This window comes from Polypterus senegalus, chromosome 1 (genome assembly GCF_016835505.1).
Source record: "Polypterus senegalus isolate Bchr_013 chromosome 1, ASM1683550v1, whole genome shotgun sequence".
In the NCBI taxonomy this organism is placed as follows: domain Eukaryota; kingdom Metazoa; phylum Chordata; class Cladistia; order Polypteriformes; family Polypteridae; genus Polypterus; species Polypterus senegalus.
The window spans coordinates 332,273,869-332,291,883 of NC_053154.1; the positions used below are offsets into that span (position 1 = coordinate 332,273,869).

The following is an 18,015-nucleotide window of genomic DNA, read 5'->3' on the forward strand; positions in this document are numbered from 1 at the left end:
TGAGTGCCTGCTGGTTACAATGTTTTTGTGAAGCCTTCAGACTTTCATTTTTTCATTTTAAAAAGTCGAATGATTTACTTCTGTAAGCAGTGCACTTTGTCCCCAGATGCCTTTATAGTTAAAGGCTTCATGCTCTCATTTGATGAAAGGTGCATCTCTTGGACACGCTGTGACGCTTCATCAGGGATGTAACCTGGGGTCATTGGGTGTTTCGGGTCTTTCAACATCAGACATTTTCTCCCAGGCAGCTGCACCAAGGTTGATCAGACTTGTGTCCCAGCAGGATTCTCCCATAGATGCGCCCTCCTGATCCAAAGCCACTTAGTGTCTTTCTCTGTGGCTTCCGTTGCAAGTCTAATGAGTCTCTTTGCCTTCCCAGTTATGCCCAAAGTCGTAAATGCTTTGCAGAGTGAACGCCCTGTGCCACACTGTATATGACACCTTTGGTCACCACACCATGCTTCAAGGTAATAAGTAACTCTATACCTTAGAAAATCTAGGATGTGCATTCCTTTAACATTCCTGCTTGGTTCAGGTTTTTGGGATGAATCTTGTGAGGTCGATTACAAAATTGGAAGAGTTTGGAGTTGGTGAAGCTATGGGGCATTTGAGGAATTTGTCCATGCCCTTTGGCTTTTCTAATGAAACATGCAGTGCAGTGTATAACAGGTTTGTATCTGCTCATAACTGGACTTGTGACAGTTGTTTCAATTCCCCAGGATGCAGGAGGAAAATATCCCCTCTGACGGTGTGTAAAACTGAAATCTGCAGTCAGTGGCCTCCTTTTAAAACATAAAAGTGATGGCTGATTTACTTTTTTTATCTGATGACCCATCACGGGTGTCATATGACCCACATTTGGGTTGGAACCCACTGTTTGAGAAACAAGATGTTCAGCAATACAGAAGACAGCAACCCCAGTATTTTAGGTGAGCAAAAGTATAGGAACAGACTCTGAGCCCTTTCTTATTTGCAATGGTGATGAACGGGTTGACAGACGAGATTAGACAGGAGTCCCTGTGGACTGTGATGTCTGCTGTTGACATTGTGATCTGTAGCGATTGTAGGGAGCAGGTTGAGGAGACCCTGGAGTAGTGGAGATATGAGAGGAGAGGAATGAAGGTCAGTAGGACCACCAAGACAGAATACATGTGTGTGAATGAGAGGGAGGTCAGTGGAATGGTGAGGATGAGGGGAGTAGAGTTGATGAAGGTGGAGGAGTTTAAATACTTGGGATCAACAGTACAGAGTGATGGGGAGTGTGGAAGAAAAGTGAAGAAGAGAGTGAAGACAGGATGGAGAAGAGTGTCAGGAGTGATTTGTGACAGACGGGTATCAGCAAGAGTGAAAGGGAGGGTCTACAGGACGGTAGTGAGACCAGCTGTGTTATATGAGCTGGAGACGGTGGCACAGGAAACAGAGCTGGAGGTGGCAGAGTTAAAGATGCTAAGATTTGCATTGGGTGTGATGAGGATGAACAGGATTAGAAATGAAGACATTAGAGGGTCAGCTCAGGTTGGACGGGTGGGAGACAAAGTCAGAGAGGCGTTGGTTTGCACATGTGCAGAGGAGAGATGCTGGGTATATTGGGAGAAGGATGCTAATGACAGAGCTGCTGGGTAAGAGGGAAAGAGGAAGGCCTAAGAGAAGGTTTATGGATGTGGTGAGAGAGGACATGCAGGTGACGGGTGTGACAAGATGCAGAGGACAGAAAGATATGGAAGAAGATGATCCGTTGTGGTGAACCCTAACGGGAGCAGCCGAAAGAAGAATAAAAGTATAGGAACAGATATTCTTAAATTAAAGTAATCAACACTTAATATTTGGCTGCAAATCCCTTGCTTGCAGTAACTCCATCAAGCCTGTGACTCTTCAGTATCTCCAAATGGTTGGTTTCTTTTTTTTTGTCCTGCTTTTCCTGCCTGCCTCTCACAGATGTTGTTTGTTTTGTTTTTTTCCCTTAAGTCTCTTCTTCAGGCTCAATTGGGCTCAGGTCTGGTGATTGACTTGGTCGGCCTAAAACCTTCCACTTTTTCCCCGTAATGAAGTCATTTCTGCTGATCCCCTCACCAGCTGATCACTGCTGACTATTTCTTAAGATCATGAAGCCTTACAAACTGCTACCCTGAATCTCCTTTCCCTGACAATAACAAGACACCACACATATGCTTGGTAGTTAAAAGCTGTGATAATATAGTAAAATCAAACTACAAAATGTAATAAAAGTGCATGTGTGTACAATTCGCAAACACAAGACACGCTCAAAATAACATAAACAATGCAACAGAACTCCACAAAATGTTAATCCCAACAATCTGTAACTTTAATCCAAAAGTAGATGAAGCTCAGTTCAAAGGCATATGGAAGATGGAGAAGCTTCCCTGATTAAAAATATGTTTTATTCACACCAGCACTTGTACACTTGCCACGACACAACAGGTATCTGCCTGTAGGTGGTGCAAAATGGTCCTCCATCCTGGTATTTAGTATTTCCTCTGGACAAAAAGCTTCTTTCTTCCTGCAATTGATGGACTTTTCTGGACTTAATCTTTCTTTCAAACTAACATCCTGCCCTTTATACTGGCTAGTCAGCATTACATCTTCTCCCATAAAGGTGCAGAACTTACCTCCACTTTGTGGTCGCCAAACATATTCAAACAATATGTGGAGATGACGACACCAAAGACAACACTGATGTGGCAACCGCTACACCTTTGTAGAGTCGGCAGTGTATTCGGGATCATTCATAATGAAGTTCCTCTTGATTAGTTTGGATGCACTCCTCTGTAAATTGGCAGACACAACATTTCTGTAGACTTCTGAATTAATTCTCCTGCTTTCATCATGAATTGTGTGATCAATAAAGATTACCAAGCCTTTCCCAAAAGCAGCCATGCAAGCTCAAGCACTGACACGGCCTCCGTCGTGCTTTGTATGTGTTGGATCAGGAGCAGATGCTGTCTTCGCCCACATTTTGGTCATTCCATCACTTTGGTAGGGTTTAACCTTGGTCGTATCAGTCCATAAAACTTTATTTCAAAACATCTGGGGTTCCTCTCTGTACGTTTTTTTTACAAATTCAAATCTGGCTTTGTGATTCTTACTTCTGATGAGTTCTTTGCATCTTGTGGTGTAGCTTCTCATCTTGTGTTTCTGCTCTGGACGTATTCTTCATACGGTGGATTGTGACACCTTCACCCCTGCTCTGTGGATGTTGCTGGTGATGTTACTGACTGTTGTGTTTGGGTTTTTCTCCACAAACTTTCTGTCATCAGCTGTTGTTGTTTCCCTTGCCCCAATCTATTTGATGTCCATTGCTAAGTACACCAGTGGTTTCTTTCTTTTCCAGACTATTCCAGATTGTTTTAATGGCTGTGCCCAGTGTTGTGCTATGTCTTGGATTGATTTTCCCTCTTTCCTTAGCTTCAGAGTAGCTTATTTCTCTCCCATAGACACAGACCTGGCCTCTTTTAATAGCAAATGCAGTCCTCACACCTGAAACCCAACACTAAAACCAAGAATTCACATTCAGGGCTGTTTATTGGTTAAGCAATCAATCTAACAAGAAACGCACTTTTTCTTGAATAAAACATTGGGTGTTCTGCTACAAAACACCAGTGAGCCACAGGCAGTTATTGCCAGCAGGGGATTTGCAACCAGATCTTAAGTGTTATTAACTTTACCGTAAGACACTTTATTCCTATATTTTTGCTTACCTAGAAAATTAGGTGGTCTGCTACAAAAGGTATCTTCTATCATGTTTCACACATCTAAATGTTAATACCAGGGAATAAATGCTGAAATTTTGAACTCTCAGCTCATGCTCATCTTTTGATTTCAAACCCAAATGCGTAGAGTAAAAACGAACGAATTGGCCTTGCCATTCCAATACTTTTGTCAAAGGGGTGGCTTTGTGACACTCTTACGAATAGTAATTGAAATGTAGATCATTCCAAGGTCAGTCATAGCTGCTTCTACCTCCTACTGCCTCACACCTCACCTGTCAAAATGTTCTATGCAGGTGTCCAACTATTTGAACTGGATGGTACGTAATCTCGCAGATATGGAGGTTCAACTCGGAGCAGTTAGGAGGATTAACTCCCTCCTTAAGATTGAACCAGAAAACTATGAAGGCCTTCTATGTGAGTACTGCAGCTGTGATGTCATTACAGTCAGAATTCAGAGGATCAAAAAGCAGCCATTTCAGTGGTACGAGGGCAATGTACTAATGACGACTTCTTCCCCCTCAGCTCCCTCACAGATTCCAGCCACCTGGCCTCAGCAAGGAGAAATTCAGATCCAGAATCTGAGTGTGAGATATGACAGCACCCTGAAGCCTGTTCTTAAGCATGTCAATGCCCACATCTTTCCAGGACAAAAGGTAGGTAGGTTATACCAGCTGACAGCCTTGAGTAGTGGTAGTCGTGTCATGTTTACAGAGTCCAAGGTAATTGTTACCTACATGTCCAATCAACATGCAACATGTTGCCACTCTACAGCATCATGATAAACAAGAGGGGAAGACCACCTTCAAATCTCAATCCATTTCTTGGTGGAACATGCTGCCTGCCTCAGTTTGAAACCCTGATTCCCTCAATGAGTTTGAAAAGCTTTTGAAGACCCTCTTCTTTGGTGATAATGATATTAAATGATATTAGCTAGTAGGTCCCAACCAAGAAAGTGTAATTAGCTGGCATTTTGTTTGCACTTTTCACTTGAGATGATCAATTTTGACACCTTGTCCTGTCACACTTCTTCACAAACAGTTCTCGTGACTGATGTTTACTTGATTATGTTAACCTCCTTTATAAGTCACTTTGGATAAAAGCATCAGCCAAGCCAAGCAAATCAAACCTAGAGTGTGACAGTGGATCGAGTCACATGATTATGTGAACATACCATGTGGGAAGATGACTACTCACACATCGGGTGTCATCTGCTACATCTGCTACATATCTGCAGCCCAGCAGATTCCCTCCTTATGAAGAATCACAGAATTCGTGCAGCAGTGCCAAGCGCATCTAGTGCTTGAAGAGAGGCTGTGAGCTTTTTGACACACATTCATCCTACTGGCTCTTCCTAAAGTGAGTTTCCACGAAGAACTGCAGGTATACATAGTGTTAGCTGGTGAAATGTGTCAAAGCCCTTTTCACAGCAAATTTGCTGGGTTTCCTGGTGATGTTATTCACCAGAGTTTTCCCAGAAAATTGGCTGAGCAGTCAGCTTAGGCAAACTTTATTTTCCCGGTGCCCCATGATGCTTTGCAAGGCCAGTGTGACATCACAGAGCTGTAGCAGCCAATGTTGGAATGGACAGCCCCCAAGTGTATACCACTGTTCCCTTGCATTACAGGCTTTGTGGGCCTGGGTGGGCTTTCAGTGCTGCAGGCGAGGTGGCCACGTGCAATAAGACCCAACTGTCTACAGTGGACAGACTGATATTCATAAAAATGAATAAATCCTGGATTAGTAGAGTTTTCCAGTGCCGTAATGCTGATTCCTGAGACTCGATGTGTCCCTTGCCTGTCACACACAATTACTGTCCCTATGGTTTTCTGTAATTCTTATGTGCACTGGCTTGTGGGTGTCCAAGCCTCGTTGAATTCTTGCTTCTTGTGCCGTTTGTTTGCAGGACATTTTACTGTTCTGATATTAAATTCTATCCCTGTTATTTCAGATGTACAGTGGTGTGAAAAACTATTTGCCCCCTTCCTGATTTCTTATTCTTTTGCATGTTTGTCACACACAATGTTTCTGATCATCAAACACATTTAACCATTAGTCAAATATAACACAAGTAAACACAAAATGCAGTTTTTAAATGATGGTTTTTATTATTTAGGGAGAAAAAAAATCCAAACCTACATGGCCCTGTGTGAAAAAGTAATTGCCCCCTGAACCTAATAATTGGTTGGGCCACCCTTAGCAGCAATAACTGCAATCAAGCGTTTGCGATAACTTGCAATGAGTCTTTTACAGTGCTCTGGAGGAATTTTGGCCCACTCATCTTTGCAGAATTGTTGTAATTCAGCTTTATTTGAGGGTTTTCTAGCATGAAGCACCTTTTTAAGGTCATGCCATAGCATCTCAATTGGATTCAGGTCAGGACTTTGACTAGGCCACTCCAAAGTCTTCATTTTGTTTTTCTTCAGCCATTCAGAGGTGGATTTGCTGGTGTGTTTTGGGTCATTGTCCTGTTGCAGCACCCAAGATCGCTTCAGCTTGAGTTGACGAACAGATGGCCGGACATTCTCCTTCAGGATTTTTTGGTAGACAGTAGAATTCATGGTTCCATCTATCACAGCAAGCCTTCCAGGTCCTGAAGCAGCAAAACAACTCCAGACCATCACACTACCACCACCATATTTTACTGTTGGTATGATGTTCTTTTCTGAAATGCTGTGTTCCTTTTACGCCAGATGTAACGGGACATTTGCCTTCCAAAAGTTCAACTTTTGTCTCATCAGTCCACAAGGTATTTTCCCAAAAGTCTTGGCAATCATTGAGATGTTTTAGCAAAATTGAGACGAGCCCTAATGTTCTTTTGCTTAACAGTGGTTTGCGTCTTGGAAATCTGCCATGCAGGCCGTTTTTGCCCAGTCTCTTTCTTATGGTGGAGTCGTGAACACTGACCTTAATTGAGGCAAGTGAGGCCTGCAGTTCTTTAGACGTTGTCCTGGGGTCTTTTGTGACCTCTCGAATGAGTCGTCTCTGCGCTCTTTGGGTAATTTTGGTCGGCCGGGCACTCCTGGGAAGGTTCACCACTGTTCCATGTTTTTGCCATTTGTGGATAATGGCTCTCACTGTGGTTCGCTGGAGTCCCAAAGCTTTAGAAATGGCTTTATAACCTTTACCAGACTGATAGATCTCAATTACTTCTGTTCTCATTTGTTCCTGAATTTCTTTGGATCTTGGCATGATGTCTAGCTTTTGAGGTGCTTTTGGTCTACTTCTCTGTGTCAGGCAGCTCCTATTGAAGTGATTTCTTGATTGAAACAGGTGTGGTAGTAATCAGGCCTGGGGGTGGCTACGGAAATTGAACTCAGGTGTGATACACCACAGTTAGGTTATTTTTTCACAGGGGGGCAATTACTTTTTCACACAGGGCCATGTAGGTTTCCCTAAATAATAAAAACCATCATTTAAAAACTGCATTTTGTGTTTACTTGTGTTATATTTGACTAATGGTTAAATGTGTTTGATGATCAGAAACATTTTGTGTGACAAACATGCAAAAGAATAAGAAATCAGGAAGGGGGCAAATAGTTTTTCACACCACTGTATCTGTGGGGGCCAGTCTCAGTGATTTCATGCGTCATGCTCCTGTTATCTGCAAGAAATGTATGCTGTTCTGATTTTTCATTCTGTTAACTTTTTCTCAGGAAGGCATGGTGATTCAGTGGCTAGCACTGCAGCCTCAAAGCTGAGGTCACATTTTTGACTACAATAAACGCTCCAGAAGATTTGGGGGACACTTCCCTAGTCCTCAAGGACACTTATAACACCATTGCACCATTAGAATCCAGTCATAACTAGTTCACTTTTTCCTTCCCCATCGACTTCAATGTATTTCACCAAACTAAAGGCAAATCAAATTTAGTGGGGTTTGGTCATCACTACTTATCACCTGTGCTGGACCTACAAAACTATGAAGAGTGGATCCAGTGAGAGAGTCAGCCGGCCTGCAGCAGCTTCTTCTTTTTGGATAGACTTCTTGTATAATGTCTAATTGTCTTTCTCTGTCTAAATTTAATTTGTGAAGCATTGTCACTTTTCCTTGACAGGTTGGCATATGTGGTCGGACTGGAAGTGGAAAGTCTTCGTTCTCCTTGGCATTCTTTCGAATGGTTGACACATTTGAAGGTATTTCTATACACAATTTAATGGAGCTGGAGTTGAGTGATACATCAGAGTGTCAAACGTCTCATTTCATTGGCCAAGTCACTCATCGATCCCTACCACTTCTATCACCATGTTTTATTTTCAACAGCTTCATCTTCACATAGCCAGACACTTAAGCCTTGCAGCTGCTCCACTATTCATCATTTTGTTTCTTTTGCCATTCTTAGATATAACAATGCTCTCTTTCATTTGTGCCCTGAGAGCCTGAGGTACCAAATGTGCGTTAGTCCCAGACCACTAGCTTCACGTGTTCCATTTTCCAATTTACTGGCCTCCTTGTATATATTTAATTCTAAGAACAGCTTCAGGACTGGTTTATGACTCTCGAATCTATACACTGTCACCGTACTCTCAATGCACTGCAAAGATATTCTGAAAAGCGTCTTATATGTTGCAGTCTCTGATATCCATCCACCTGATGCTGTGTTTTAATAAACCATTTTGGAATTGATCTTGTATGCCTTACTTACAGTATAGTAAGAAGATGCATCTTGTACTCACTACTGTCAGGAATGTGTTATTATTTTACAATAACTTCGTATTGAGGCCTCGTCTTTTTTAGACACTTTATTATTTTGTAGATGTAATTTAAAATGGATAAATTTGCCATTTTGGCCCATCAATCTATACTCAATAATGCATAATGACAAAGTAAAACATGTGACCAGAAGGTGTGCAGATTTATTAAAAATCAAACACTGAAATCTCTCATTCATAGAATTATTCAGCTGTGACACTTCTTGCTTTAATTCTCCTTGAGATGTTTCTAGAACTTGACTGGAGTTCACGTGTGGGCAATTGAATTGATTGACCAATACTTAGAAAGGCACATGTGTAGAGAAGGTCCCACAATTTAATGTCAGTACATGTAAAGTATTACACATAGGAAGTAAAAATGTTAGGTTTGAATACACAATGAGGGGTCGGACAATCGAGAGTCCACCTTATGAGAAGGATTTAAAAGTCGTAGTGGACTCTAAGCTATCGACTTCCCAACAGTGTTCAGAAGCCATTAAGAAGGCTAACAGACTGTCAGGTTATATATCGCCTTGATGTGTGGCGTACAAGTCCAAGGAGGTTCTGCTCAACCTTTATAACGCACTGGTGAGGCCTCATCTTGAGTACTGTGTGCAGTTTTGGTCTCCAGGCTACAAAAAGGACATAGCAGCACTAGAGAAGGTCCAGAGAAGAGCGACAAGGCTGATTCAGGGCTACAGGGGAAGAGTTAGGAGGAAAGATTAAAAGAGCTGAGCCTTTACAGTTTAAGCAAAAGAAGATTAAGAGGTGACATGATTGATGTTTTAAAATTATAAAGGGAATTAGTCCAGTGGATCGAGACTTGTATTTTAAAGTGAGTTCATCAAGAACACGGGGACACAGTTTGAAACTTGTGAAGGGTAAATTTTGCACAAACATTAGGGAGTTTTTCTTTACACAAAGAACGATAGACACTTGGAATAAGCAACCAAGTAGTGTGGTAGACAGTAAGTCTTTTAAAACTTGACTTGATGTTTTCTAATTCACATCGCATATCAGGATAAAAACGATGACATCCAAGAACCTCTCTGTAGACCTCCGCAGTCAAAATGTGGTAAAGCATAGATCAGGGCAAGAGGATAAAAGTGTTCCCAGGACCACTGTGTCCTCAAAAATTGTGAAATGAAAGAAGTTTAAAACCACCAGCTTGGCAAGAAGGGCCTTAATGTGACCAAGAACCAACTCTAAGAGAACTTCAGAACTCTCTGCTGAGATGGGAGAATCTGTCAGAAGGACGACCATCTCAGCAGCACTCCATCGATCAGGCGTTTATGGTAGAGTGGCAAGACAAGAGGCCAGCTTTGAGTAAACATTTGCCAAATGGCCTTTAAAAGACAATGAGGGAAAAAATTCTAAGGTTTGGTGAGTCAAAAATTGAACCTTCTGGGCAGAACTCCAAGTACTATGTCTGTTAAAGGTCAGGAACTGCTCATCACCTGCCTAGTGCCTTTTCCATGGTGTATCATGGGGGTGGCAGCATCACGCTATGGGGATCATGAGACTGATCAGAACTCAGAAAAAGGTGAATGCAGCCAAATACAGAGAGGAAGAAAACCTGCTGCAGAGTGCATGCCACCTCAGACTGGGGTGACGTTTCAAAACCCTGAAGCATACAGCCAGGACAATGCTGGAGTAACTTCGGGACAAGTATCTGAGTATCCTTGAGTGGCCCAGCCAAGCCCAGACTTCAACCCCATAGAATGTGTGTGGAGAGACCTGAAGATAGCAGTTTACATACATTTCCCATCCAGTCCAATGCAGTTGGAGAGAATCTGCCAGGAAGATTGGGGTCAACTGCCCAAATCCTGGGGCGCAAAACTTGTGGAGACCAAAGAGGCTTCTTCAAAGTACTGAATAACAAGTCTGAATACTTAAAGGAATGAGAGATTTCAGTTTTTAATTATATTTCAAACTTTTCTGAAAACATGTCACTTTTTCGTTATGGGTTATCGTGTGTAGATTGATCGGCAGAAATGGCAACTGTATCCATTTAGAATGAAGTCTGCAGCACAATAAATTGTGCAGAAAGTGAAGGGCCCTGAAGACTTTCTGAATCCACTCTATTTCTAGTGTTAGTCCATGTTTAACATGTTATTCATTTTGATTAGAAGTTGTTTATCATTTTTTTTTTTATTCTGATGACGTCAATTTGTCGCTTCCTTGTGTTTCTGAATTTCATGGGTGCCACCATTTTATGTGCTGTTTGCTGCGATTCTGTTTGGTTGCTCAGTATGGGATGCACTTGTCAAGTGGCCTGCAACATCATGGCAGACATGATATGTAAAATAGTCTGTCACATTAAACACCATCTAAATCTGAATAAATTTAAAGATATATTTTCATAAGAGACCTGTGCTCAAACAACAAAACCTATTAGCAAAACAATTTGGGTTTTGAATTGGTTTTACTTTGACTTTGAATGTTGCTTAGACCCTTGATGGACAATGTAAAGATGTTTGTATTGCATTGATGCCACCAAAGAAGAATCGCTCAGAGTGACACTTCAGCTCTGTCACTCCCCAGAAATTGGGCCAAACCCCAGAGTAACAGCACAATCAAAACCTGCTGTCTCACTTGCAGCAAATGTCAATAAAAATAAAAGAAAAAAAAAACTGTTAGGACCCTGTGACCAACACTCCCTCACTGAGAACCTCAGACCAGCACTCTAAAAATGAGCATATTAATAACACCACAAACGATAATCACAGTTACTGTACTGTACAAGAACACAAACCCCAAACAAAGTACATACCTAAAGCAAATCACAAGGATGTCAAATTATATTGTACAACAAATTCACTACAATGAAAATCAAATGTCAATTTTGAACAAATGTAGGGTCTCACAAGTCAGAATGAGGATTGAGGTAGCAGGAAGATCTCACCAGTGAGCACCACAGATATGAGAAGGCTATTCTGTTCTATCTCAGAATGGCTGGACCCTCCAGACCAGTTTAAAAATAATTCAATCTTCACAAACACGTCTGTCCTGTGAATTATAGATAGATAGATAGATAGATAGATAGATAGATAGATAGATAGATAGATAGATAGATAGATAGATAGATAGATAGATAATATGAAAGGCACTATATAATAGATAGATAGATAGATAATATGAAAGGCACTATATAATAGATAGATAGATAGATAGATAGATAGATAGATAGATAGATACTTTATTAATCCCAAGGGGAAATTCACATAATCCAGTAGCAGTATACTAATACAAAGAAACAATATTAATTTAAATAGTAATAAAAATGAAAAAAATTAAAATAAAATTAATGTTAGCATTTACTCCCCCGGGTGGAATTGAAGAGTCGCATAGTGTGGGCGAGGAACGAGCAAAGCAGTGGGTAGCTTCCCATTTTTATTTACTACACCTCATCATTTGCTATTTGCTTCTTCTGCAGATTGTTTCTCTTGGTGTCTCCTCGGATTTTACATTTCCAAGTCAAATTAACTTTTGAAAATTTTTATTCTGCACTACATGACCTCTTTAACGTTTATCCCAGTAATTTTTAACACCACACAAACCCATAGTAAATGTTATAATCGTTAAGGAGAGCACAAACTGACACAAGGTTGGTTACAATTGGCCCTAGGTGAGAAGCAAATACTGATTATTACAATCAAAGGCACCATCTCTACTGCTGCACTAAAGGCAATTTCCAACAGCCAGCATCAGATATGACTGCTGTCATAAGCACAATAAAAAGCCACACCAAAAAAAAGGTTTGAGGCAGCCACCCGTATAATGTTCCTGGCTGCGATTGGATATTTATAAGGTACAGATTTGTACCACAACTGAACTGAATTGCTGACACAAAGATGGCAGCTTTAAGGGAGAGCGGAGGAAGTGACGTCAAGTGGTGTCATTGGGGCCGAGCCGGAAGTGACATCATCAGTGGGCCTGGAACCGGAGTTGGTGATATTGAGGCCGGAACCAGAAGTGACATCATCAGGGCCAGAGAGAAAATGTTAGTGCAGTACGCCACCCGCTGGTCTGGCATGGAATTGCTCTCATTCAGGCCCTTTAGCTGCCTGCCATGCGCACATCATCAACGACAACAACAATATTTATTTATATAGCACATTTTCATACCAGTGATGTAGCTCAAAGTGATTTACAGGATGAAGAAAGAGAAAAAAGACAAAATATAAAAAATAAAGTTAGGCAATACTAATTAACATAAAATAAAAGTAAGGTCCAATGACCAGGGAAGACAGAAAAAACAAAAAACTCCAGATGGCTGGAGAAAAAACAAAATCTGCAGGGGTTCCACGGCCACGAGACCACCCAGCCCTCTCTAGGCATTCTACCTAACATAAATAATCTAAATCAGTCCTCATGGTATTCAGGCTTCACATGGAAGAACTTGACAATGATGGTCATGTGGACTTCTGGTCTTTAATCCATCAATTTAGGGACTTCACAGTGTTTTGATCAGGTGGTGGTGGCATAGATCGCCACCACAGAAAACCAGAAAAAGAACAAAAGAGAAAGTAGGGTTAGTATGGATTTCAGAGCCACCATGAATAGTAATGATAATTAAATGCATATACAGAATATCAGGATTAAACTAAAATGAAGCTATAAGAAAGCCATGTGTGACCCTGCTTAGCCTGTGATGTGGCTTGCCTGTTCAGTGTCTCCCTCTTTTCCAGCTGGGTTATATGTACCACCACTCACCGTCACCACCTTGCCAGTGACAGGAACTCATCCAAGATCACTGAGAATAACACTGTCACTCTCCTTTGTGATGTCCAAACTCAGAGAGCAGAAGTGATATGTGAACACAGGAGTCAGAGTCGTCAGTTCCACAACTGTCAGCCTGCTGCGGATCTGATTCTCTTAGCTTTGGTTGTGTCTGTCACCCATGTTACTCGAGCAACAGTATGCACAGTGTTACTAGAAAATCCATAATTATACACCCTACATGTGTCCACCACCACTGATGGAGGGCTGCTGCTTTCCCATCCTGTGCATGGTCATATGGTAGCCTGTTTGAAAAACAAACACAGGATTTGAACCCACAACCCCATTTTTAGTTCTTCATTTGTAAGTAGTTGATTACGACAGTTGTCAGTCATTTCTTAAACACTCTGCTGGCACTCCCTAAAAGGTAATCCTGTCTCTCTAAAGCTGCCAAACAGAAGCAGATGCACAGTCTCTGACTGGGACACACTAGTTCAGGACCACCAGCCTTGCTTTCTATTTTCAGTCTTCCTGTCTCCCTTGTAGGCACTTATTACTGGAACACGCCAGGAGAGAGGGGATTTTTCTGGAAAGCAACCCCCCCTTATTTGTAGCTTGGGTATCCCAAGCATGTTCTTACATCAGTGGAGGACATCTTTGATGATTATACTCCTCTGTTTTGTAGCTTACCCTTAATTTTGAAAACATTACAATTAGAAATCCCACCCTTCTGTGCTGATTTCAGATGACTATCAGTCATCTCGACCCAAGGTGCCATCATGTTTTGTTGTTTTGTTTTATTAACACTTTTTTTTTTTTAATTCTGTCCATCCCTCAGCCTCCTCATACCCCCCAACCCCTCACATTTTCTCACCCAGACAGCCGCTTAGTTCTCTTTAATGGTAGAGTTGGCTCTGGATGCACATGTTCTTGTTTTAATATCTTGAGAATCTCTCGTCCATTCTGAGCAAAAGTCAAGTCTTAGGCCAAGCATTTGCTAGTGGGTCAGGGTGGCAGGGTTTCTCAACCCATGATACTTCATTTTTTGGTGTTCAGCATCCATGTTGACTTGGCTCTGAAACAGGAAGCATGCATTGTAGACCACAAATGACAGAAAAAAGTGTAATCCACATATTTTAGTGTACAATAGATCATTTTTGGCCACTTACAAAAATAAGCACCAGAGAATTGCCCCTTCAAGTTCAAACTCATGGTTGACCCCTTGTAAGTTAAGCAATTTAACTAATCGTTAACTCATCAGGAGCACCTGATTAGCAGCATGTGGTCCTGATGGCCTTCTTAGTGGATATGGAAGCAGCAGACGTTCTGCATGTTGGCTTAATTTTCTGTGGAATATAACAAAGTCGAATGTGTTCAGTGTTGTATTCATCACCTGAGGTTAGATTGAGCTAATTTTAGGACTAGATGATTGGCAGTTATGTCCTGATGCGTAAAGCCATACAATTATAAATATCTGAATTTTCCACATGACTATAGATGCTTCATTACATCAGTTCTTCAGCAGGTCTGTAATCCAGGGATTAAATATCAACTGTGATTTTGACAAGGAAGCCCCGTGCCTTGTCTAACACTTCTGTGAAGTGCATTGATTGCTGTTCACGTTCTCCACAGACAACATACATACTGATTCCCCGTCTGAATCCTGATTTTTTTGATTTTTTTTTATCAAACAGGGCGGATTATCATTGATGGAATCGATATTGCCAAACTGCCTTTACAGACCCTGAGGTCGCGGTTTTCGATAATCCTCCAGGACCCCTTCCTGTTCAGTGGAACGATCAGGTGAGCCTGTTCTCCTTGTGGTGTGTAGGCAGACATACATGTGTGGCACTGGCTGACCACCCACAGCAATTCATGGAAGTCCCCAAGTGGTGACACAGCTGGTCTTCTTCATTGTGTTATTGTGACTGATGGGTTTTCATAAATGGTGCACACTGAGCCCTAAGTAGTGTTTCATACTGGGGCTGTTGGCTTGAGGCCTGCAGTTCTCTGACTTTGTTTGCTCAAAATAACTCAGATAAGCCGTGAGCAGATGTTTCCTCTCAAAAGTATTGGAACAATAAGTTCGGTTCATTTGTTTTTGCTGTACACTGAAGACATTTGGGTTTGATATTAAAAATGATTATGAGACTTTGAGCTTTTAATTTGACATCTAGATGTGTTAATCAGGGTAGAAGATATAAGACCACCCAATTTGTTAGGTGAGCAAAGGTATAATACTATGTGACTGTCAGGTTATTCTTGTTCCCCATGTGTTTCCTGTTAGATAATAATAATAATAATAATAATAATAGTAATGCATTTTATTTATAGGGCACTTTACATCTGTCTATTCTAAAAACAAATCCTGGAGAGAAACAGTAGGGCGACGATACGTGATCTTCACGTTATTAAGATCACAGAAGATACTTTAAGACGCATGAGACTAGAGAGATTGGCCACGGAGCGTCTCGCGGGGACCTTAAACATGAGACTTTGTGCCAAGAGATTGACCCAGGACCGTCTCGCGATGACGTAGAACATGAGATTCTTGCGAGACACGGCCTACTTACAAATAAATAAGAGCACGGGCAGCCAGCAACACACTCAGTCATGTTTTGGCACTGAGCACACACAGATCCAGGGCTCTCACCACATATAAAGCTTATAAGGACAATACGTTATAAATGAAACGTAGACGACTGAGTCGAAGAAGTAAGCAATGTGGAGAAAAGAGATGCAAAAGCGTTGGAGAGACAAAAAAAAAAAAAGAATAATCTAGGTGCAAATTCAGAAAATAAGGAAAGTAATTATCTTCCCTTAACAAGTGGAATTGGAAAAAAAAGCACGTCCAGTCTGGATGTCGGCGCTATACACATGCAGAGCAGGTTAGAGATAATGAAAACTGGAATTCAAAAGATTCAAAAAAAGCAAAGGCGCAAAACACATTCAGAGCAAGATACAGAATATGAAAGCAGAAACAAATGACAGGGTCAAAAAAAAGAAAGTGAACATCGCATTAACGCAAAGAAAGAGAAATTATTACTCGGAGAAATAACGAAAAGGCGAATAGAGATCGAATATATGGACACAGGTGACATGTCAGAGGTATGTCAATATTGTAAGGCTTTGAAGTTTAAGTCAGAGAATTTCAAAAACGGGCTTTACCACACATGCATTTTATTGGCTACTTTCATTGGCAAAAAAAATTATGAACTGCTGAAGATGAAGATCGTTTTGTCTGTGCAGAAATTCCAAACAGAGAAACCTGTCCTGAATTAGGGTACAAAGTCATTAAACACAAGTCTCACTGACCTCTTTAAAAGGTTCAGCATGTTGGGACTTGAAAGATTCCAAATATTGTTTTTACCGAAGTTCTAAAATTAGAATTGAAACTAATGAAATAGCAACAATTCAAAGAAAAAAAAAATCTTGAAAGTGTGTATCTGGAAAAACAAACACGGGGGTTGGCGAGCAAAGCCCCCAAGTTTGTAGTAAATCTCAAAGTGCTACATAAAAAGTTTAAACAAAGGCAAAACAAGTTAAAAACAGAGATAAAGCAACAATAATTAACAGCATTCTTGTTAATACGCTTTCCTAAATAGAAAAGTCTTCAGTGTTTTTTAAAACTGCCCACAGTCTGCTGTGTTCTCAGGCTCTCTGGTAGGACATTGCGGAGCCGTAGAGCAGCGACTGCAAAGGCTCGGTCACCCATTGTATGAAGTTTGGTCAAAGGGGGGCGAAGGCGGTAGGTGTTTGCAAAATGGAGGTTTCTTGTAGTGTGTCGTAATATAAGGAGTTCCTTAAGGTATTGTGGAGCATTTCCATGGATACACTGGTGAGTGAGCAGACAGAGTTTGTATTCAGTACGGAGGTGAATAGGGAGCCAATGAAGTCACAAGGATTGGTGAAATGTGTTCGTATTTCCACACCCTCATCAGGATCCTTGCAGCACTATTTTGGATTTGTTGGAGCTTTTGAAGGCTCTTTCTGGGGATCCCGACGAGGAGTGCATTACAATAGTCGAGCCTGGAGGAGACAAAGCCATGAACCAACTTTAACTGGACTGTTTAAACAGTAAATAGCTCTGAACATGAACTCTTGGTTTTAGCCTTGGGACTGACCTGTGAAGACTGTGATTGTTATTAAAAAGGATAAACCAACATGAAGATCAGAGCGCTGTCAATGGGAGAAAAGCTGAGCAAACTGAGAAAATCAGTCAGAGGCATTGCACAAACATCAGGCACAGCCAACAGAACAATCTGCAAAAGAAAGAAACCAACGGTGTACTGAGCAGCAGCAATCACCCAGGTTGGCCAAGGAAACCAACAACAGCTGAGGACAGAAACACTGTGAAGAAAAACCAAAAGGCAGCAGTCAGCGACATCACCAAGAACCTCCCCAAGACAGAGGTAAAGGTATCACAATACACTGAATGAAGAAGACTTTGAGAGCAGGTCTACAGAGGCCATACCACTAGATGCAAACCACTCCTCCGTAAATCAGAAAGAGATAAACAACAAACATTCTGGGTGGATGAGACCAAGATTAACCTCTACCAAAGTGATCGAAAGGCCAAATGGTTGAGGAAGACTGGATCTGCTCGTGATCCAAAACATAGAGGCTCATCTGTCAAGCACAGAAAAGTTTGTGTCATAGCTTGGGCTTGCATGGCTGCTTCTGGAACAGGTTCAGTTGTCTTTATTGATGATGTATCTCATGATAGTAGCAGCAGAATAAATTCAGACATCTACAGAAACAGGAGCAGGAATCAGGAGGAACTTAATCGTGCAGCAAGGCATTGATCGGGGGAAAGGTTATAAACCGGCGCAGTGAACCATCAGACCTGAACCCTACTGAGCATGAAGAGCAGACT

General features: G+C 41.4%; 2 protein-coding genes across 6 annotated transcripts in view; one reads left to right on the forward strand and one right to left on the reverse strand.

The window, feature by feature from the left end:
• The window catches only part of abcc8 (ATP-binding cassette, sub-family C (CFTR/MRP), member 8), a 280,773-nt gene extending 265,827 nt beyond the window's left edge, over positions 1-14,946 (forward strand). For all 5 annotated transcript variants that reach the window (XM_039738520.1, XM_039738527.1, XM_039738535.1 and 2 more), the window contains 4 exons: positions 4,022-4,142; positions 4,251-4,381; positions 7,784-7,862; positions 14,834-14,946. In XM_039738520.1, the coding sequence (XP_039594454.1) occupies positions 4,022-4,142; positions 4,251-4,381; positions 7,784-7,862; positions 14,834-14,946 (444 nt within the window). The remainder of the gene's footprint in view (positions 1-4,021; positions 4,143-4,250; positions 4,382-7,783; positions 7,863-14,833) is intronic.
• Positions 14,947-17,694: 2,748 nt separating this feature from the next.
• LOC120518056 overlaps positions 17,695-18,015 on the reverse strand; it is a 51,681-nt gene continuing 51,360 nt past the window's right edge. The window contains exon 11 of the mRNA XM_039740670.1: positions 17,695-17,768. Within this exon, the coding sequence (XP_039596604.1) occupies positions 17,695-17,768 (74 nt within the window). The remainder of the gene's footprint in view (positions 17,769-18,015) is intronic.